Raw genomic sequence first — 19309 nt, forward strand, 5'->3', positions numbered from 1 at the left:
GTAAACATGTTTCATGCAAGTCCTCACATAACATTAACAAAAAAAGGTACACTCAAACTGGGAAGACGAACTGAGTCCACGTCTGATTACCGTAAAACAAAAAATGTGACTAGCATACAACATCAAAACTCCTGAAGAGATATATAAACTCTAAATGGAGCTACTCTCAGATAAGACTACAGAAGGTTCAGAAGCACTAGTCAATCAAATCCAGAACATTGCTACTAACTCTTCATACACACTATCAAACTATATTTCCGATAACGAATAAAAAATACGAAAATGAAAACTACAAAGACTTGGGGTAAAATTATCATACATTTCAAATGCAGGGCCCTATCTCACCTGTTCAACATGACCGAAGCAACACAGGCCCCACAGATGAGCTGAGCATGTCACCGAGGGCAATCTGGACCTCATTTGAACCATGTTCACAACTTATCAAGCTGGAAAGAAGGGGGAAGAACTGAGGCAGGTTGTTTTCAAATGAGGTCTCTCCCAAACTACAGATAGTCTGGAGAGTTGCCACAATAAGTGGGGCACGTTGAGCCAATTCTCTTCGTCTCCCAGAACCTAGAGGAATTAGCCAATGGTGTTGCTGCCCCTTGGATGATTCAGATACCTTTCCAGAGCTAGCAGCTTCAATATAGAACTGTAAAACCTCTCTACAGAGGTCCACGATGTAGGACTCCACCTCCGCCTCATTGTAACCTGTCGGTGTATCCTCTATAAGGTTCTGTAACAACGTAAGGCATATTTGGTAAGATTCGTTCTCAATGCGCAACAGTGGAGGGTCTTGCATTTGGGTCACGGAGCCAAATTCTTGTAACCTTGCTCGTAAAGTGGTATCAGTGTTAATCTTGTGAGCGTGAGATGCAACATCATGCAAAGCATCAAAAAGGACTAACGTGTTCCTCGCAGAAAGGTGAGACCGGTACATGGTGTAAATCTCCATCACCGCCTGCCAAATATATTGAAAGACAAACCTCACGAAACCATAAAGACATGATAACATGTAAATATCTTAAAACATGTATATATCACACACTCTCGCACAATGCACACATGCATATAGGCATTCAAAGGTTTGCCCTATCTTCAAATTGATTGTCACTCCAGCATTTTCTATTTTCAAAAACTGTAACTGGATAGCAAAACAATAAAATTCAAAAGAAATGGTTATTGTGATAGACTTCCAAGACTTCAAATTTGGTCCCTGTAGATTGGGTTGTTTTTCAATTGGGTCCCTACGAAAAAGACTAGAGTTCATGCCATCCAAGCTGCATCCTATAACAATGCAAGGGTGGCTTGTCTAACCTATCCAACACCTGTAATTGGAGTAGAAATTACCTGAATCAGTAAAAGTTGAACAGCAGCTCGGCACTTGACGTCAGATATTCCAGCATACAGGTGGTTTGTCCTCAATCTCTCTGAATCCTCATCACTCCTGCCAGACACAGTGGCCTCTCCATTCTCTTCTCTGCTCAAAGCATGTTCGTGGCTTCTAATGATACTATCTCCACTAACAATGAAAGAGAAATCAGGAAGCGTTGAATTGGCTGCTTCTTTTAATGATGAAACCACTTCTAGCCACTTTTCATCAGAAAAGAGATCCCCTGCATTGCTCATCAACCGCACAAATGCAGCTATACCTATACCAGCTAAGCTTTGGTGTGGTCGTCCAATAAAACTGACTAAAAGCACCAAAACTTTCTTCAATAGTGGATTGACTGTGGTATAAAATTTGACAAAGAGATCAACAACTAATTGAAGTGCCAATGTGCATGTCTCATAGAGCCAGGCATCTTGGTCAAGGTCGCCCACATCACCATCTGTCCCTTGCCCTGGTGAACCTTCCCCAGAAGGATCAATAGCATGCCGCACATAATCAAATATTGGAAATAGCACTGATTCAAACACCCTTTCCCACAAAGGTAGTGAGAAAAGGTGACCATGGTTACGTAAAGTTTCAAACAGTACTTGTAAGGCACTCCTCCTGATTTCAGGCCTAGGATCAAAGCTAAGCTCGGATAAACCTGCAGAGTGAAGATAAATAAATAACTCTTTCCCCGTGTGATAAATTAAAAAGCTCAAAAATTTAACACAAACGCTCTGGAACATTATGTTTATTAGTACCAATTTAGCAGTATCCTTACCAGCCAATAAAGGGAACCAGCAATAGATATGGTCGTCCTTATCTGCTATTTCACCATTTTCTTGTTTTCCATCTTTCCAGGCTTGAGGTGAAGATGGAGAGATTTTTACAGAAGCCTCCTTGTCCTTATTTTTTGATGTGGAACCAAGACCTCCATCTGCAAGTTTTGTAGCACAAAATCGAAGAAAAGCAATAGCATTGAGGCTAATGTCTCTGTTGAATCTACTATTGGTAAATGCAATTAGGCAATTCACGCAGTCAGTAAAGGTAGTGGTTTCAGTCTCAGTAATGTACGGAAAATAGTCTCGAATAATCTTCTCAATTATTTCAAAGGCCAAGAGTACAATGTTTTTGTGGTCGTCATAAGCTGCCGTAGTGAAGACCTGAATAACATAGCAATGGAGAACTATCAGTATCCAACAAGAATAATTCATAAAATCAAATTAATTTTTATCACCTGTAGAATTAAGCGTATCACAAAGAAATAAGGACTGGGAATATTCTAGTACCATGAACATGCTCTTCCATCCAGATTTGACATTGTTGACACGAGAAAATACCATTTGTGAAACACATCTGATGATCAATTCACGTATTTCAACTGCACTGCTTTTACGCATAACAATGACAAAAGGTTTCATAAACTCATTCTGAAAATTATAATTAGCCAACTCTTCTCGGTCCAAAAATTTCATTGACAACTGGCGTAGAGAATCCATAGCAAAAATGGCAATTGACAGGTTTTCAGAACAGCCAATTGTCACGAAGAAATTAGAAAGCACATTCCAGATGCTTGACCACACAAGCCTGATGCGATTCATGTTATAATGCCTGTTACAAGAAAACAATTCAGGTCAAATTCTACAGTTTTTTTGTTTTACAAAGCACATAAATAAGAATGAAGTAGGGTGATCCATACGCAATCTCAACAATCTTTGTAAGGCTGAAAACTCGAGGATCAGATGCCGATCGCAATTCTTCCATAGAGACCTTGCAAAGTGCCTTAACAAAATCTACAATTGCCTCACTGTTTAACTTCTGACTCCGTGTGAATATGCGGCTCATTTCACCAACTTGTTCTAGCATGTTTAAATTAGAAACCAAATTGTTCATCTGTTCTGATGTGACCGCCCCAGAAGCATTCCCACCAATACCAGCACTATCATATGAACCTCGCAACACAGCAGCTGCTGCATACTGCATCCTTCCTTGCCCCTTCTTTTTCAAAACAGGAAGGATAGTTGACTTAGCCTGTTTTGATTTTTCTGACTCATTCTGAGGAAAAGCAAAGAACGTGGCATCTGGAGGAGCACCCTCTCCCAAGAGATGTAGATGTTCAAACCGGGAAACACATGTCAAAATATGCTCCCAAGCTTCTTGGAGGTAGTTCCCATCTTCATCTGCAATTGTCACTATTGCCTATGAAAAATATGACCAAACAAAATGTTAGATTCGTCTCAAAGCACAAGCACTTGAGCATATTACTGTGCCGAACCTGTCACATGATAGTGCATAAGTAACATTATGAGAGACCGTCAGCAAGTCCTAGGAGCACAAAATCGCAACAGATGCTGTAACTTACACAACATCAATTATACACTATGTTCATATTTATTTCACAGATAACGATACAAGCACATGCACGACTCTTCTCCTAAACACTCTTCTGCCGTCTGTGCAAAGTGTTTAACTATGCAGTTTTAGCTCTAAATTGAAAATTTCTTCGCTTTCTTTTCCTGGTTCATTCTTGGGACAGCACATTATTATTCTAGTTAAGACCAGTAACTCAAATCTTTATATTTTTGCCAACTTAAGATATCAATTTCACTTCAGAAATCAATTTTATGTAAGGTTTCTGCACAATTGTTCAAGTGAACATATTATTTGCATGCAAACCTTTATACTTATTATGCTGCATTACATATCTGCCAAGATGACAGGTTAAGCATGAGAAAACAGAAGTAAAATAAATTCGCATCCAAATTGTTCAAAACTATGATATGATTAGCAAAGTAACATGATTTCTCCTATAAGACTACTTCAAAGCATCATGAAAATTAAGGACAACTAACTAGTACAATCTTTATGCATATTCACATCCTGATAAACTATGGTAGAGTACAACAATATGCTAACCTTAATTGCATCAATATTCTTCTGCTTGATGTCAGCAGGAGAGTGGAGGGAAGTAAACTTTGCTAGTGAAGTGACAAAAGCATCTCTATGGGTCTTCATGGACATTACAGCAGTAACATGAATGGCCTGACGAAAGCCTTCCAGACACAGTGAAATAACTACTTCGTCATCACTTTGATCAAGGGGAACACTGAAGGCAGCCAACATAGGGGCCCAGCATACCTCAACCATGAATCTAAGAATTATCACATCTGTTGCAGCATAATAAACTGACCTACAAAATGGCCATACAAGTATATTTTAAGAATAAATTCTAATCAATATCTAATCTGGATTACAAGATAACCCACATTCTAAAGATATGAAATATTACAAATTCCTAAATATAAATGCACAATATCTTAGTATAGTCAAACTTCCACTATGCCGAGCAAGAAATAACAATCCTCAGTCAATAAGACAACTCCTAGAAAGTAAAATCTATGGACTCCGAAGAAATTATGGCCTGATAAAAATGGAATGGCGAATAAGAAGCCAAACATTTGATATCAGAGAAGTTCAGTTAGTCTTACTCAGATTTGCGAGCTTTTTCTTTAAATTGTTCTTGCATATGCTTGATAAGATCATCACTGGTTTCCAATTGATTTCCTTCCCCCCGTTTACGGATCACAATATTCAAGATACTGTCCAAGCCCAAAAGCCGATTTGGATTCACCGACTGTATTTGAGGAGCCAATTCATATTCTTTCATTTTAATCTCATTTCTTGATATTCGCTCAAACAATGACCTCAAGTACTCCTCAGGTAGATCTTTTCCATCATCTATGCCGCGATTGTTTCTTATAAAATCATCAGCTGACATCTGCATAATTTAAATGGCCAGAAAGAGAGGGACATCAATCAGCTATCTGTTTCAGTCATCCAATTAAATCAAGGTATATGTGAAATCGTGAACTCACCTTGTTCTTCACCATAGGGTTATGTGCATCAGTGTTGAGCATTATCACGGAGTAAGCAAGGACATAGGCTGTGTCAGCACTAGTAAAAGCCTTCGGATTACATTTGCAATAGCGTTCCGCAAACTTTTCCATTATTCTGTCGATCTTCTGTGCCTCACCAGGCAACCTAAAGCCTTGAAGAAAGGCCCTGATGGCCTCATCAAACTCCAAGCCTTGAAATTCAAAGGAATCCACATAAGCATGCATTACTTTTAGCGATAAGTCTTCTCTTTCTCCAAGGTAATCCCCAATCAAAGTCTTGTTCAAACCAGATCCATTTTTGAGAAAAGCAGCTATCTCCTCAGGTGAACTACCCACCTTGTTTGCATTAATGAGAAACTCAATTCCTTTTTTAGGTTTCCGATTGAAAAGAGATATACCTTCCTGCCACAAAATATACATTAGATTCCAAGTGCAACAGCCCACAGATGAATCTAATGGAATTCCAGACCATTTGCCCTTACCTGAAGTTCCAGCTTGTAAGCCCGGCGTTGTTCAATGGTCAAAGCATCAGAGGCCTCACTGGAGGCTTCAGAATGAGTGTCTGACCCTTCAACAGGCTCCTCGCTGTTCCCATTTGCCATGGGAAGACCTCCTGGTTCAGGATTATTCTCAGTTGGCTCAAATCTCTTGTTAGAATGAGGATCTGGAATACGCAATTGTTTATTCATCCAATCTCCGATCGACCTCAAAACACCAACTAAGCACTTCATAGCTTCAAGTTTCATAGTTGCCTCCTGAGGTGGTAATAATGTGGTGGCAACACCAGGAGGGACACCTTGCGCAGTTTTAAGAAGGCCATTTACCATCCTGACAATATGGCAAAAAAAATAAGGAGAAAGAAGGCATTGTTAATGCAAGACCAATAACTCACAATCCTACATACAGTGCAGGACATCTTCTATTGAATTTGATAATCAATATTATTGTTCAATGATTTTAAAATTTGAAAGTATTTAAAGTGGATTCTACAGGAAAGAACATAGCATACCTCTCAAATATGTTCGATGAATTGACATCACAATCATAGTTGATAAATATGTCAACCAAGATCTGTGAATCAACACAGAGCTTCTCAAGAAACCGAAGTACTATCATCTTCTGCTGAAAATTGGGTTGTGCGACATTTTCCAAAACTCTGAGAACAATCATAGGAAAAAATACTCCAATCTCTGCTTTCAATCCAGCTCTAAATCTTGACACCAGACTAATGAAGATGGAGCAAGATAGCTGAAAAACTATCATAAGAGTTGAAGCACTGTTCTTTAACAGTGACAGACATAAATATTGCTTAATCGCGCCTAAAAACCTGTTCACAAAATTTATCATTAGAGATTTTGAGGTAGGAGAAAAAACCTAGCTAAACTGAACATATCTAGAAGACGAATAAAGTGAAAGCAAGTTTTATTTCCTGAATTAAAAGATCTGAGAAGTGCATATTTTGTTGAACAGAAAAATAAAAAACTACAAGAGGAGACTTCGTGAACATCATTACGATGCTGTCTTGTGCTCATGCACAGACGTGCGCACACCAGAAATCAAAATCGCAGAAGAGACCAGCATGTAAATTGCATTGCCAGAAAACTAAACCAAGATCTAAAAAATAGCAACATCCAGGGATAAACCATGTATTATATTGCACAGATGTGTCGAATCTGGGGATCCACTCAAATACCTCAAGAGATATACCAATTAGTTTTGCTCAGAATAGGGAGTGACATATCTGCATTATGAGCCTGGAGATATGCTTGTCCCAAATTGAATCGTGTTTCAGATCTAAGCAAAGTCCTTTAATAAATTAATTGATAAGGAGCTACCAGACACTCACAATAGCATGAATTTCCGGTCACCCATTTCTAAGGGCATCACATGTACTATATTACCCATGATCATATGGAAGAGGTAAAACTACAGTTCTACAACTAAGAAGTATAAACTAAGAAGCCACCATATCTATCCACCAGCCTTACAAGCTAGGCAATTACAAATTGACATATTAGCGATTCTCCTACTCCTCTCGGACCACACCTAGCCCTGTGTTCTATTATCATGCCAACCATCATTTAAATAATGAAACCAAAGTCTCTTGCACCATCTGTTATTTATAAACCCTCTTCCGACACAAAATCTCAAACATAGAGACATAAACAGCATACTCAACAAGCATAATGAAGCTAAAGCTGAATCTAGAGCAAGTAAACTGAATGTTATCACTAATCAGCTAAATCCGAACAGATAATCAAGACAATTAAACACTCGATATGAAATGGCAACATCCAAGCACAAGCATTATAACATGAGAAGCAGTGATGTACCTTTCGCTGGTCCTAAAGACAGCACCGGCATTCTCCAACAAAATCTTCAAAAGCTCCAAAGCAACAATCTTTCCCTTCATCAACTCCGGATCCGCCAATGCCTCTTTTGGTGGAGTCTTCATAGACAGCTTACACAGAGCTCTAAACACCAAAAACGCATCTCTTCTCAACTTATTCCCAATCTGAACCTCCAAATCCTCATCTCTCTCCAATTCTCCGTCTGCCAATTCGCCTTTTCGGCCCTCCAATGCCGTCTTGTACATACTAATCTCCCAGTATTTGGCATCCAACATGTCCTTATCAGTCGAATCCAGCAAATCGGCAGGGTTCGTGGTCTCCACTGTGGTGGTCTCAAACGCCCCGTCATGCCGCAATGACACCTTAGTAGGTGTCGAAGGGTTCAAAACTCCATCAATGTCGGACATAATCTTGGTGATAAACCCCTGCACGAACATTGTCATCGAGCCATCAGCATCGGCTTTCTCAACCGGATCCATCAGCTCAGCCACCACGATTGGGTGAATCGGAACCGTCGACGAGTCAGCCTCCATTCTTCTGAACACGATCACCAGCATCTGGATCAGCGACGCCTTCGCCGTAGTCTGATTAACGACATTCTTACTCCCCAAGTAGATGTCGTAGCAAGTCCTCACTATCTGCAGCAAGCAATCGCCGTGAATTCGCAGCGATATCGATGTCACTGCCGATAACAGCGTTTTCAACACCAGAAGCTCCATCTGATCGTCCCCCAAATCGTGGCATTTGCACACAGACCCGATCAATCTCGTGAGCAACTTCGCTTCCGCGGCGCCACCGGATGCGTCAGCCTCGCCGCGCAAGTAGCCATGGGCGATGAGCTTCTGGATGCAATCGACAGCCGGATCGGCGATCTTCAATACGCCGGAGCCGGCGGCGTTGATCACGGGGCTGAGAATGGACTCGGAGTCGGCAAGAGAGTACTCTTCGGAGCCTCCATCATGGAGAGGGCCCGGCTCAGAGTTGTCCGGGTCAGAATTCGAGTCGGGTTTTGACTTGCTGAGCCGCTCGAGCACGGCTTTGCATTCGCTGGCGAGCTTGGCGTGCTTCCGCCACGAGGCGTTCTTGATGATCTTATCGAGGGCTGGGGACACCACCTGCCTCAGACGGGAATCGGCTTCCGAAGAAGCCATTCCCGAGCTTGCTGCGAGTGTGGTTCAGTGAGCCGGATCTGGAGAAATGGCTAGCGTCTTGCGGCTGTGGACTGCGGAGGCGGGCGGGGAGGGTTCGTGACTCGGTGAGCGGGTTGACTCAGTGGCATAGAGAGCTTCAGCGAGAAATTACAGAGGTGAGAGAGGGGAAGGAGAAGTTGAGATTTGGATCGCGTTTTTTCTTGGACGGGGAGGTCCAATGGTGGGATTTTTAACGACCTAAATGGCCCTGTGCTGCTGGGGAACTGGGTGAAGGCTGTTTGGATTCGATGGGTGTTTTTGGTATTTCGCCACATTTGGGAATCGAGTGTGGTTAAGAGTTAAAATCTCTAAGACCATCTCCAATGGTGACCTAAAACCTAAAAATATTTAGCCCAGAAAATTTAGGTTTTAGCCCAGAAACAGCTTTTCTACTCCAACCATTCTGACTTAAAATTTTAGCCCCAGATTATCAAAGAATGAATTAAGGCTATTTTTTTTTAAATTAACTTTTTAAAAAAAAAAATTATGTAGACTATCATAAATTAATTTTATGAACATTTTAACCTAAAAATATTTAAATTCCGATAAATTTTGAAAAATCACTAAATCAATACATGAAAATCAAGATAAACCACATAAACTTAATACCAACGACATTTCATAAACCACATAAACTTAAAAAATAAAAAAGACAATTAATAAACCACATAAACTTAAAAAATAAAAATAAAAATTAATAAACTACATAAACTTAATACAATCGAAAACTCATAGACTACATAAACTTAATAATGATATTCACCATCTTGACTTGGTGATGGACTTGGGTGATAGTCTTGAGATGAATCATCATCTTGAAATATACTCCTTGTGGCATTCCTTCGTAAAATTTCCTTTTGCTTACCACGTAAGTATCTCTTCCTCTCTGGAGTGTATTTGTCGAGGTCCTCCATTATCAAATTTGTTTCGTACCTTTCTTGCTCCCTATCCCCTTGTTCCTTCATGGCCAAAAGCATTTGGGCCGATTCTTCTTGTCGACGGCACTGGATTTCGTTCATTATTGCCATTTCGCTAGCAAATTGTGCACGTGTCGGATCTTGGGACTTCCCTTTTCTCTTTGCTTCCTTTTGCTTATCTCTACCCGGGGGCCTTGCAAAAGAAGAAGTTGGGGTCATTTGTTCGACACCTTCATTGTCGGCAAAATTCACACCTTCATTGACATCATTTGGGGGTGGGGCTTCATTATGAAATAATCTTCCACATTGTTGGTTCGCATCGGTTCCCCACCTCGGACAATCCTTAAGGATGTTCCAAGCATGATGCAACTTAAAAGCTTGATTTTTTGGTGTAGTTCTTGTCTTGTAAATTGCCATTGCTTTGTCACCCTATGCAACAAATACATAAAAACAATTAGTTGCAAAATACTATTATGTACATGACAACTAAAATATCAACAAATAAACTCACAATTTCTGAGGCGCCCCTTCCACTAGGCATGTCAACCATGGCTCTCTCCAAGCTTCCTTTCCATAAAGTGCACGCTTTGTTGATAATCTTCCACCGATCATAAACACCACCAACTTCCCTTCGACCGGCGTTGGAGTTTTCATGGAACTTATCAACGATTTTACCCCATAAAACCTTTCTATTTTGATTGGTGCCGACGGCACCATCTTCGCTAATTGAAATCCATGCCAAACATAAAGCAATATCTTCGTCAAAGGTCCAATTACGACCTCTAACATGCTCTTTTGCCATCTTGAAAATTCTAGAAATGAGAATAAATGGTATAAAGAAAAATTGGAAGAATTGTAGGAGAAAAGTGAGTTTTGTGTGGATGTTTGAACAAATACATAGGTATTTATAGAGTTTTTGGTTGAATTTTAAGTTAAATAATTTTTTAAAATTATTTTAGCCGTTGGATTTAAATTTGGACAGTTAGATCTTTTTTTTTACCGTTATATTTAATTATATTTGATCTAAGCCGTTGGATTCAATAAATACATAAATATAAAACTAAAAAAACAAAAATTGAACCTGGACCGTTGGATTAACCAACGGTCCATTAAATCCAGCCGTTGGATTGTTGCAAAAGTAACCGTTGGGCTACACAGTGGGCTGACACCCGGGGGACAACCCCACGTGGGTGGGCCAGCTTGTGTCAGTCTCAGATGAATTGTAGGCTGTCTGGCGCGTGGGAGCTGGGCAGTGGGCTTCACAGCCCTTGTTTCAATCTCAGTTGGTGGGACCATTTTGCTTTGTGGCCTAAAATTGGGCTGGTATTTGGCCTCAAAATAAGTTTTAGGTTTTAGGTTAATTTTAGGTCATTGGTTGGAGTAGATTTTGGGGGGAAAAAAAAGGGAAATTTTAGGTTTTAAGTCATTGTTGGAGATAGTCTAACGTTGAAAAATGGCTTTTTTTATTGGAGTTGGATTATCTTCCCTCATATTCTCATTCCCTACTTTCTTCTCATTTTACACATTATTTTTTGTCTTAGTATTTCTATAAAAAGGTTAATATAAGATGTTGACGTGGTTTAACCGTAACCATTCAAATAGAAGGAGAAAGAAATTAGAAGGGGAGAGAATCCTTGTCCTTTTTTATTAGCATCCTACATAAATGTTGTATACATCCTATATTAAAATTTAATATTAAATGATTTATGTACTCTATTATGTAAAAAAAAAAAAAACAAAGAAATATCTAAATACACCCTAAATCATTTCAACGTATTATTTATCTTCTTCAACTCTCATAACCCGTCTCGCCCTCCATTGTAGAACAAAACCTTAAGCAATGAAACTACAAACACATTAATATTGAGAACAATTATTTTTGACGAATGGAACACAAGATCGATGTTTCGAAAAGCTTCAAGATATCTTGTTCATGTGAGGTTTTGTTTACATGAAGTTTTGGTTATGTGACAGATATCGAAAAATCATTATTGTTGACGATCGATAGGTTAAATTAGTCAACGGACAGAATCAAGGAGAGTAGAAGAGCAATGCTGTAAACGGAGTAGCTTGGGGTCTCAATCCTCCAAGATTTCCATCTGCAATTAGAAAAACCTTCGTATCCCACAAGCCTTCAGCTTCACACCGAAGGTGCCCTGGATGATATTATGTATTTACACATAAGATGTAAAGAGAATGGAGTGTATGTAAAAAATGTGGAGTGTATATAAAAAATGTAAAGTGTATGTTAAGAGTGTGGGGTGGAAAGGTACTATGGAGAAATATGTAGGATGTATTAACATAATTTTTAACTAAAAAGGCAACAATATGTGGAGTTTTAATATAACAAGCCTTGAAAAATTTACTCACTTTTTTATTTGATCCAATCAAAATATGTCGTGTATTTTTTTTTTTAATGATATTATTTACATTAAGAACGATAGGGTGGGATTAGTCTCACAATAGATTAGTAAAATTGTGGTTCAAATTCGACTTTAATAAAAATTGAACCTAAAACCGCTCACTTACAAGTGAAGAGGAATACTACTAGACCGTAGTATTAAGTAGCGTTAATTTTTAAAGTTCAAGAAAAATTAATTAACATATCTATTATTTTTAAAGGATAATGCTAAGAAGCCAAACTATTTAGACCAAATTTTGCAAATTATATGACGTGGTTATTAATCATTGGATTATTAAAGTGTTAATTAACATATTTATTTACAATTGGTGCCGCCTCACATGATTTACAAATTTGATTTTAAAAGTTAGTCTTTATTTACAATTGGTGCCGCCTCACATGATTTACAAATTTGATTTTAAAAGTTAGTCTACCCAATATTACTTTTTCCTAAACAATAAAACATGTGTTAAAATATGATTTGATTAAAATAAAAAAGTGAGTATATGAAGTACTCACTAGTGAGTACTTTGTAGTATTCATATTATGCATTCATTTTGTGTGTAACCTTTTTGTGGCCTATATTATTGATTGACATGTGTTAGTAAGCTTAACCCTCCTTAATTTCATTGTCATGAACTTAACATGTGTCAATCAATAATAGAGGTTATAGAGAGAGGTCACACACAAAATTAGTACAAAAGATTTGATGTTGTTTTCAATGATGGTATGCGGAACCTTTTTGAATTTCAATGGAACCGGATCCCCTCTAAACCCAAAGGAACCAGATCCCCTCAGGTTCCATGTTCAATCTCGTTGAATCCTCTTTGTGGGGATCTGGGGAATTTTGTAATCATGTACATTCATCATACATCGTGCGGTCAGTTTTCGTTAGGTATTATTTATATTCAATTTTAAATTTTAAATAATTTATGACCGCACAATGTGCGATGAACGAACATGATTACAAGATCCCCAAATGCTCACAAAGAGGATCCGGCGATAATCCTTTTCCATCTAATAAAATGTTGATTTGGACTTGCTTTGTTTTGAAAATTTCAGTTTATTTGGGCGTATTGTTTTAGTAAGCTTTTTCATTCTGTCGATGTCTTCTACTTGCTGAAATAACTAAGCTCGTTTGATCTCATGACATTTTATTATAATTTTTTTCTCTAGCTTTATGCCTTTTGTCCCCAAAAAAAAAAAAATAAATGAAAAATCATTGACCTTTTATAGCTAAAAAGCATCAACAAAGTGTAAGAGCATCTTAAAACGAGTTAGCAACATTTTTTTTAAAAGGTGTTATTTGCTAGCCCATTTAACACTTTTATGCGGTTTTAAAAATTTATTAATTTAACTGTAAAGTCCCGTCCTGAAATATTTATTTCGGAGAATAATATGGGTGATAGGTTCAAACTAAAATGTTGTTTAGTTAACTACCATTAATCACAATTCTCTACCTCAATTTTTTTTCCCTCACAAAATTTATGATCAACATTTATTTACCAAAACATAAGGTTAAATCTCAAATTATTCACCAAATTCCTTTTCTTAGTTCAATTTATCAACAAAAGATTTGTCTTGATTATTTAAGGCTGCATCTAACCCCTGTTAGACTGCCTACATACCATTGAATGGAATCAAGCCTTTCGTAGTTCACCATTCAATCTTAATCCATTTCCAATTATATTCCAAATAAACGAAATATCCAACATTATTTCTAATGATTTAAACACATCCAATGGGTACCAAATTCTTATTTAGAATATCCAAATTTGTACAAAATAACAATATCGGCCCACTGGCCATGCGCCGCCGCCATGGGTGGCGGTTTTTGGGGAACGGAAACCCAATTTTCCGACTAACTCTAAAAATTACCAAATTTTACGATAAGTAGAGTTCAATGAGAGGAACAACTTTCATACCTAGGCCAAAGTCCAATTCAGTTGGGAACACCTCAAATCGCCCTCGAACCGCGGGAAACCCTTGATTTAGGTGCTGTTAATTCGACTCCAAAACAGCTTTATTGCCCCCAAACTTGTTTGGGTTTTGTTCCTGCGCTCAAGAGGATGTTATAGGTGGTGGTGATTAAAGAAATTTGTTTCAGAAATAGGAGGATCGATGGCAAGAACCCCTCACCCACTGTGCGGTTTCTCCCAAATTCAAGGCCAATTTTCCTATATTTTTGGGTGAAGTGGGTAGAGGGAACGACTGGGTTCGAGGTAAGGATCATTTTGGCACCAATCCCATTGTCAACGGTGGCCGAAATCGAGAGATATGGCTAGGTCGGGTTGGCGGGTCGAAGAGGGATCCGGTTCCCTCTTTCTCTTCTCTTTCATTTCCCCTCATTTCCTTTTCTCCTGATTGGCCGATCCCCTTCCTCCTTTCTCTCCTTTCTCTTCTATCTTTCTCATCTCAGCCGTCCATCTTTCACTCTTCTTTTCTTTTCCTTTCATCCCAGCCACACATGTGGCATATCACATGGCTCCAGAAAATCTGGAGCCTTCTAAAGAAAGTTAAAATTATCAAAATATCCTTGACTTTAAACGTTAATAACTTCTTCATTATAACTCCGTTTCACGAACGGTTTACGCCTACGTATTCGTGAGATCAAGCTCTATTCAAAAATATAAATTGTGACCTCGAAAGGTCTATGGATTTTAGATAATTAATTTTCAAACTTCAAACTTTGTAACTAATTTAATTTAAAACTAGATTCAAATAAATTAATATAAATTCTAAAATCTCAATAATACAATTACATAAATTATAATAATTTCCAGTAACAAAATTTTAAAATTCCTCAATTAAATTTTCATAACCATAAGTCGATTTATTTTCGATTTCCTCCACATATTCATAATTATTGTCACATCCCCGCCCGGGGCGGATCACTTCCCGGGCCCGTTCCACCACTATAGCACAATATTGTCTGCTTTGGGCTTACCATTCCCTCACGGTTTTGTTTTTGGGAACTCACGAGCAACTTCCCAATGGGTCACCCATCATGGGATTGCTCTAGCCTCTTTCTCGCTTAACTTCAGAGTTCCTATGGAACCCGAAGCCAGTGAACTCCCAAAAGGCCTCATGCTAGGTAGAGATGGGAATATACATATAAGGATCACTCCCCTGGGCAATGTGGGATGTTACAATTTGTCACATCCCGGGCCCGCTCCACCACCGTAGCACGATATTGTCAGCTTTGGGCTTACCATTCCCTCACGGTTTTCTTTTTGGGAACTCACGAGCAACTTCCCAGTGGGTCACCCATCATGGGATTGCTCTAGCCTCTTTCTCGCTTAACTTCGGAGTTCCTACGGAACCTGAAGCCAGTGAGCTCCCAAAAGGCCTCGTGCTAGGTAGAGATGGGAATATACATATAAGGATCACTCCCCTGGGCGATGTGGGATGTTACAATCCACCCCACTTTAGGGGCCCGACTTCCTCGTCAGCACACACGTGGCCAGGGTTAGGCTCTGATACCAATTTGTCACATCCCGGCCCGGGGCGGATCACTTCCCAAGCTCGCTCCACCACCGTAGCACGATATTGTCCGCTTTGGGCTTACCATTCCTTCACGGTTTTGTTTTTGGGAACTCATGAGCAACTTCCCAGTGGGTCACCCATCATGGGATTGCTCTAGCCCCTTTCTCGCTTAACTTCGGAGTTCTAACTAAAACCGAAGCCAATGAGCTCCCAAAAGGCCTCGTGCTAGGTAGAGATGAGAATATACATATAAGGATCACTCCCCTGGGCGATGTGGGATGTTACAATTATGAATATTCTATTTCATATATTTAAATTTTCAAGGTATTACATTAACCCTTTCTTCAAAGTTATCTTTCACTTTAAAATATTAATATCTTAACTTTATCCTATCTTGTAGGGCATAAGTTTTATTTTAAGCTCTTTACTAAGTAGTATTCTTGTATAAAATATGTTGCGAGACCCAATTTGCTAATTTGAAGAAGTAACAACTAACCTCGTATATTTACAAAGGTCAGTTGCTAATTCTTAAGAAAATTTCCCACCCCTTCAAGACAATCCCTTAAATTGAAAATTGATTAATGTTGTCCTTGAAAATGAGTGTCGCAAACCAATGTGATCATTCCGTCACAATTTTGTCAAAAACTATGTTACATGTTGATGTATCACATAATTGGGTCCCACAAGTCTAATTAAATATTGTTAGTGGATTAAGAATATTTAAATAATAAAAAATAATTTTTGTGTTTGATATAATTAAAAACTTAAAAACTAAAAAAAAAAATGGGAAATTTTATTTGAACCCATGTAACCTCTCTCTACACCCAACTTAAACTGTAAATGTAAATTACTTTATTATCTTATTGCATAATTATCATAAAGTACAAGATAAAACTAATAATAAAAATGATTTTAAACCTAGTACACGTAATAATCAAACCTAACCGTCACCATCACGTATCGTTCTCCTACGTTCTATTATGACAAAAATCATAAGACACTTTCATAGTGAAAAACAAGCCCTTTTGTGCGGATGGATAGTAATTTTGAACTATTGACAATCTATACTAAGCCAACTACCCCTTCTCTTATACCCAACTGAAATGGAAACGCATGGAGTGGACGGGAAAAGGGAAGGAGTTTTTTCTTCCTTTTCTATACAGAGGAAGATTAGAAGGGTGTGGCGTGCATGCAGACCCATCATATTCAATCCCTTAAAAGTTAGACAAATTTGAGAGAAGAAACAAATAAAAATCTTAGTAAAGTTTCATGCAAGCTCAAATTGTAAACATGGGAACACAAACTTGTATGCAACACATATGATGCACATGAGAGCCTAATTTCAAAAACATCTTTAACAAATTAAGTCTTTAAATTCTACCCATGATATGTCAAATAAGAACATGCATTGTGCTGCAATTAATTATATTAGAAACTGGCTCTTACAGTGAAACAAATGATTAAGTTGCAATTCAAGGACTCCACTCAACAAATCTAATAAGAAAATTGACCAATACTATCAAGTCTCGGCAAATACGAACTAAGTTGAGAGAGCAATGCTGTAGAGAGTGATGGAGATTCCATCAAAAGTAACTGTTGGAAGGAGAGAACGTCAGAGAAGATAATGCTTTGATTTTTTGGTTTTTTATTTCTCATATGGCTGTAAAAGATAAATTTACATATTGAATTGGTTTTGTGAGGGTAGTTTATGTAGTAAATTTAGGTTTAAAGAGATATTGAAAGTTTAATTAAAAATAATATGGGTGTAAAGAGTAAGTTGGGTGTAATGAGAGGTTAAATGGGTTTAAATAAAATTTCCCAAAAAAAAAAAGGTTCTTTAGATATAGATCATTGCAACTCTTATTTCCTAGGTAAAAACCCACCTAAATCTAAACATCAAAATAAAATCCAAATTTGAAAAAGAAAAAGTAATTGACCTATTATTACAAAATATTTACAACTTATGCCACAATATTCAAATCAAATCAATAAATATTATTACTTACCTTAATTATAATGAACAAATAATTATTGCACATACTATTACCCCTAACATATATAAATACACACACACACATATTGTGACAACCTGTCTCGGACTTTTCATACCGTAGGGGTGAAATGATGGTTTTGCCCCTAGTATTTTTGTTTCATTGTGTGGTTATTTTGGGGGTTTTGGTTGGCTGTTTTGGACCACACACACATACACCCACACTCACCCTTATCATTTCCCTGTCTCGTATCCCTATCTCTTATCCCTGTCTCTCTCTCTTTTTCTCTCTTTTCTTCACCATACGTACGGACAAGATCTATTGTGCTTGAAAACTTCATGGATCGAGGAAGAAAACTACATATTTGTGCTCGTGAGGTCCTTAGGAGTTCAACCATACCCACTTCAGGTAAGGGAACCTTCATTGTCACGTCGAACTCGAGATACTCAATTCGGGGGTACTGTTCATGCACACGTAAATTCATGTGTTTTTAAGAATTTCAAGCTTGTAGAAAGCTTGGTGAGGTCTTTAGGAAGCTCGGGGTGGTTCGTTTGAAGGTTTTGGACGTCGGGATCGTGAGTTGCAGGTTTAGCCGATTTTGGTGGAGTTTTTCCGGCGAGATTCCGTTGGTTTTAGTGCTTGAAGGTGGTAAGGATTTGTTCCTCTAGTTGTAAGCTTCATTTTGGTACCAATTTCGTGAAATTTAGGTGAAAAACGAGTGAGATACAAAGTTTGGAAATTTTCCTGGTTTTCCTGCGACGGCGACGGCGCCGGAGTTTGGCAGGAGAAGACGACAGAATATTCCGTCAATTTGGACGGAATATTCCTAACGGCGTTAACAGAATCTATTAGACTTAATGGAATATTCCTGACAGTGTTAACTGACGCCGTTAGTGTGCCAGGCACGTGTCTGCGAGTGAGCGGCGCGTGGGGGCGCGTGCGGTGTCAGAAAATTATTTTAAAAATATGGGGATGTTCGTGAGGTTGAGTAGATCACGTTGGTGTATTCATACACCCTATTTGAGCATTGTATGAGAAGTTATTTCGTAATGTTGGTTATGTGCTTTAAAATTAACGTTTTTATAGTTGTTTCGTATATAGGTAAGACCTATCCCGAGGACGAGCGCAGTCACTCGAGGCAAGGGGGTTACGGCCCTTCTACATACCAGTGAGTGGGCTTTTGGTTTTCCGTATATACCTATATACTTGTGATTTTCCCAGAAAATGAAATTAAACGTTTATATGTTTTATATGCCATGCATTATGTTTGCCCCTTTAATTATGCATTATTAGTTGCATATATATATATATATGTTTGGTGATGCAGACGCACAGGTAAGTGTCAGGTAAGTTATGGTTTATGTTTATGTTTAGTAGTGATTTGAGATGCATAAAGAGGTCATAACTTGCACCCCCGGTGTTAGTGTTCCGGCCCAGAGTAGGGCACAATCCTTCACGTAATGTTCACCTCCCGCACCACACGCTCATCTTGGATCCAAGTTAGGTGCACAGTCCTGTTGTACAGACCACTATAGGTGGTTCTGACTCGTAGGTGACCCGCAATTATTCGCCCAGTTTTCACGTGATCGTAGCACTTGAGCGTACTTATTTACACCCAGTCCTGTCGTACAGACTATTTTAGGTGGTTCCGACTCGTGTGCAGGTATAGTTAGTGAGTTGAGGATTTGAGCTCTAGATTCAA

The 19309-nt window shown here is 38.5% G+C and overlaps 1 protein-coding gene across 1 annotated transcript; it reads right to left on the bottom strand.

The window, feature by feature from the left end:
* Positions 1-58: 58 nt before the first annotated feature.
* On the bottom strand, positions 59-8848 carry LOC103932848 (brefeldin A-inhibited guanine nucleotide-exchange protein 2). The gene is made up of 11 exons (XM_048566837.1): positions 7605-8848; positions 6281-6598; positions 5754-6099; positions 5251-5673; positions 4864-5153; positions 4292-4565; positions 3075-3574; positions 2665-2986; positions 2157-2538; positions 1351-2036; positions 59-961 (listed from the first exon to the last, which is right to left on the bottom strand). The coding sequence occupies exons 1-11, from the start codon at positions 8771-8773 to the stop codon at positions 350-352; spliced, it is 5322 nt and encodes a 1773-aa protein (XP_048422794.1). The 5' UTR covers positions 8774-8848; the 3' UTR covers positions 59-349.
* Positions 8849-19309: the final 10461 nt, after the last annotated feature.

Source organism: the organism of the source record quoted next, unplaced genomic scaffold (assembly GCF_019419815.1).
Source record: "Pyrus x bretschneideri cultivar Hongxiangsu unplaced genomic scaffold, Pyrus_bretschneideri_v1 Contig43, whole genome shotgun sequence".
Lineage (NCBI taxonomy): Eukaryota > Viridiplantae > Streptophyta > Magnoliopsida > Rosales > Rosaceae > Pyrus > Pyrus x bretschneideri.

Bases quoted from the DNA above. Each gene is read 5' to 3' on its own strand.
- LOC103932848 (XM_048566837.1), bottom strand. From the start codon at position 8,773: ATGGCTTCTTCGGAAGCCGATTCCCGTCTGAGGCAGGTGGTGTCCCCA. The intron at 6,599-7,604 runs GTACATCACTGC...TTTTGTGAACAG, and splicing joins GTCTTTAGGACCAGCGAAAG to GTTTTTAGGCGCGATTAAGC. The intron at 5,154-5,250 runs GTGAGTTCACGA...TAAATTATGCAG, and splicing joins ACCCTATGGTGAAGAACAAG to ATGTCAGCTGATGATTTTAT.